The sequence below is a fragment of the Limulus polyphemus genome, unplaced genomic scaffold (assembly GCF_000517525.1).
Source record: "Limulus polyphemus unplaced genomic scaffold, Limulus_polyphemus-2.1.2 Scaffold2643, whole genome shotgun sequence".
NCBI classification, from domain to species: Eukaryota; Metazoa; Arthropoda; class Merostomata; order Xiphosura; family Limulidae; genus Limulus; species Limulus polyphemus.
The window spans coordinates 127,621-130,316 of NW_013668253.1; the positions used below are offsets into that span (position 1 = coordinate 127,621).

Consider the following 2,696-nt stretch of genomic DNA (forward strand, 5'->3'; position numbering starts at 1 on the left):
AATTAATCTTGTCACCTTGTTTACTGTTCTCTATGCAAGAAGTAGAATATGTGGTTAATTAATCTCGTCACTTTGTTTACTGTTCTCTATGCAAGAAGTGGAAAGTGTGGTTAATTAATCTTGTCACCTTGTTTACTGTTCTCTGTGCAAGAAGTAGAATATGTGGTTAATTAATCTTGTCACCTTTAGCTCTCTTTTGTGTGTTTGTTTCCCAGACACATAAGTAATCTGTAGCCGTTATTTATGAGGCTGCAAATAGATGAAGTTTTGTTTGATCTGAGTGGCCTTTGGTATGTATGTTCTTTTGAGTTGTAAGAGTTGAATTATTAATTTTTATAGATACTTCATGAGGATAAAGTTTTGATTTTGTGAAAATTCTGTTTTTAAAAATATTTTAAGTAATTGAATATCAGTTGTTTAATTTTCTTTTAATGTTTAGATATAACTATTTAAGAATTAATATGTATAAAAAATTTTGATCAGCTTAAAATGTATATATTTGTACAAAATTGACAATAACCTGAAAATTCCCTAAATTATGTGTTCACGGACAATTTGTTTAATGAAATCCATATAGTAAATTTGGCTGAAATTATCAAAGAGAAATTTCAAATAATGTTTTATGAACTAGTTTTTGACAGACGTTTTCAGTTTGTGTTCATGACATTAAACATCATTTGACCTAATTATTTCAATTTTACCCTTTATGAAAGTGTTCAAAAAGCAGTGCTCATATTGAAGGGGAATGGAAGGAAATGCTGTTTCTGTTGTTAAATATCAATTTCTATCCCTCATAAGCATGCATAAGAACGTTTTGAGATTGAGACTTCACTCACTGATGTAGCCTCAGTGGAGGCACATACATACAGCTATAAGTCTAGTGATTCTCTCCATGCCAGATGTATCCATTAATCATTGTTAAGGTTGAAATGTAGTGATTTTTTTATGCCAGATATATCCATTAATTATTGTTAAGGTTAAAGTGTAGTGATTCTCTCCATGCAAGATATATCCATTAATTATTGTTAAGGTTAAAGTCTAGTGATTCTCTTCATGCCAGATATATCCATTAATTTTTGTTAAGGTTGAAGTGTAGTGATTCTCTCCATGCCAGATGTATCCATTAATCATTGTTAACGTTGAAGTGTAGTGATTCTCTCTATGCCAGATATATCCATTAATCATTGTTAAGGTTAAAGTGTAGTGATTCTCTTTATGCCAGATATATCCATTAATCATTGTTAAGGTTGAAGTGTAGTGATTCTCTTCATGCCAGATATATCCATTAATCATTGTTAAGGTTGAAGTATAGTGATTCTCTCCATGCCAAATATATCCATTAATCATTGTTAAGGTTAAAGTGTAGTGATTCTCTTTATGCCAGATATATCCATTAATCATTGTTAAGGTTGAAGTGTAGTGATTCTCTTCATGCCAGATATATCCATTAATCATTGTTAAGGTTGAAGTATAGTGATTCTCTCCATGCCAGATATATCGAAGTTGGTTGTTTAGTTTGTTCTTACTGTTTGTTTCATGTGAAGTTATTTTGAAATCTTAATTTTGATGTAATTGGTGACTGAGCAGTGAGGTAATTAAATTCATAGTATATTTATGTATGTGAAATAGTATCAGCATAAAGTACAATTTTTTAACATTATACTATACATTCTTAAGTAACTACAATTCAAGCACAGTTATAAAGATAATTTTTATTGTTAATATTGGTCATGTCATTTGAATTTGTTTCTCAGTGTGACTTGTAGTTTAAACCTCAAGAATAGATAACTAACATTTAAAATAGGTTTTTAACTTAAGCTTTCACTCTCTACCTGTAGAAAACTGACTCAGACAGATGTGGCAGTTCCTCCACAGGTTTTTCTACTTCTCAGGCTGCCACTAATACTCATAAACGATATGAAGTGATGCGTATCAGACTCATACAAAGCATAGCTGTGAAGAATGAGCACAACTACTTCAGTGGAGCTCCAGCAGACTAAAATAAGAAGAATGTCAGTTTTGTGAGTGTGTTAATTTCCAAATGAATAAAATTAGTGTTTACAAACACACATTTCTTTTTTTTACTTAATAACTATATGGTCAGAGTATTATTCCTGGTTAACAGAGAGACTTTTTTTAAGAAGTTAGAAATATCTTAAACTATTAATTTATTGACATACTAAAATTATGTGGTTAAATAAAACACATTAAAAGGAAATTTCAAAAGAATTGTTAGTGTTAAATGTTTTCTTCAGAATTGATTTAGAATATTTTCATAAATCATTTGTCATTTTTATAAAAAGGAAGGTGTATGGAAATGCCATTTTTTTTCACCCTCTATTTGGCATTAAGACAAAATTCTAATGATGTTCTAATTTAATCATTATATTAACACAGTTTTTAAGTTGTTTAATTGAGAATACACATATATGGTTGAACCAATAAATTGTTTGTTTTTTTTTGTTTTTTGCACATTATAGCATAGTTTAAATTTTCATGCAACAACCATTTGTTTTCCATTAATTTAGGTTTGATTTTTTGTATAGAATAACTAACATTTTTGCTCATAGATCAATCACTGTATTTGATGAAATTTTTTATATAGATCAACCATCACCTGTCATGAATTAATGTACTTCTGTATAAGGTGTTGATTGTTTTTCTCATAAATTATTCAATTTTTTTATGAATTAAAA

The 2,696-nt window shown here is 29.0% G+C and overlaps 1 protein-coding gene across 1 annotated transcript in view; it reads left to right on the top strand.

The window, feature by feature from the left end:
* The window catches only part of LOC106467521, a 28,797-nt gene extending 26,797 nt beyond the window's left edge, over nucleotides 1-2,000 (top strand). Inside the window, exon 8 of the mRNA XM_013927884.1 lies at nucleotides 1,839-2,000. Coding sequence (XP_013783338.1) covers nucleotides 1,839-2,000 — 162 coding nt within the window. The remainder of the gene's footprint in view (nucleotides 1-1,838) is intronic.
* Nucleotides 2,001-2,696: the final 696 nt, after the last annotated feature.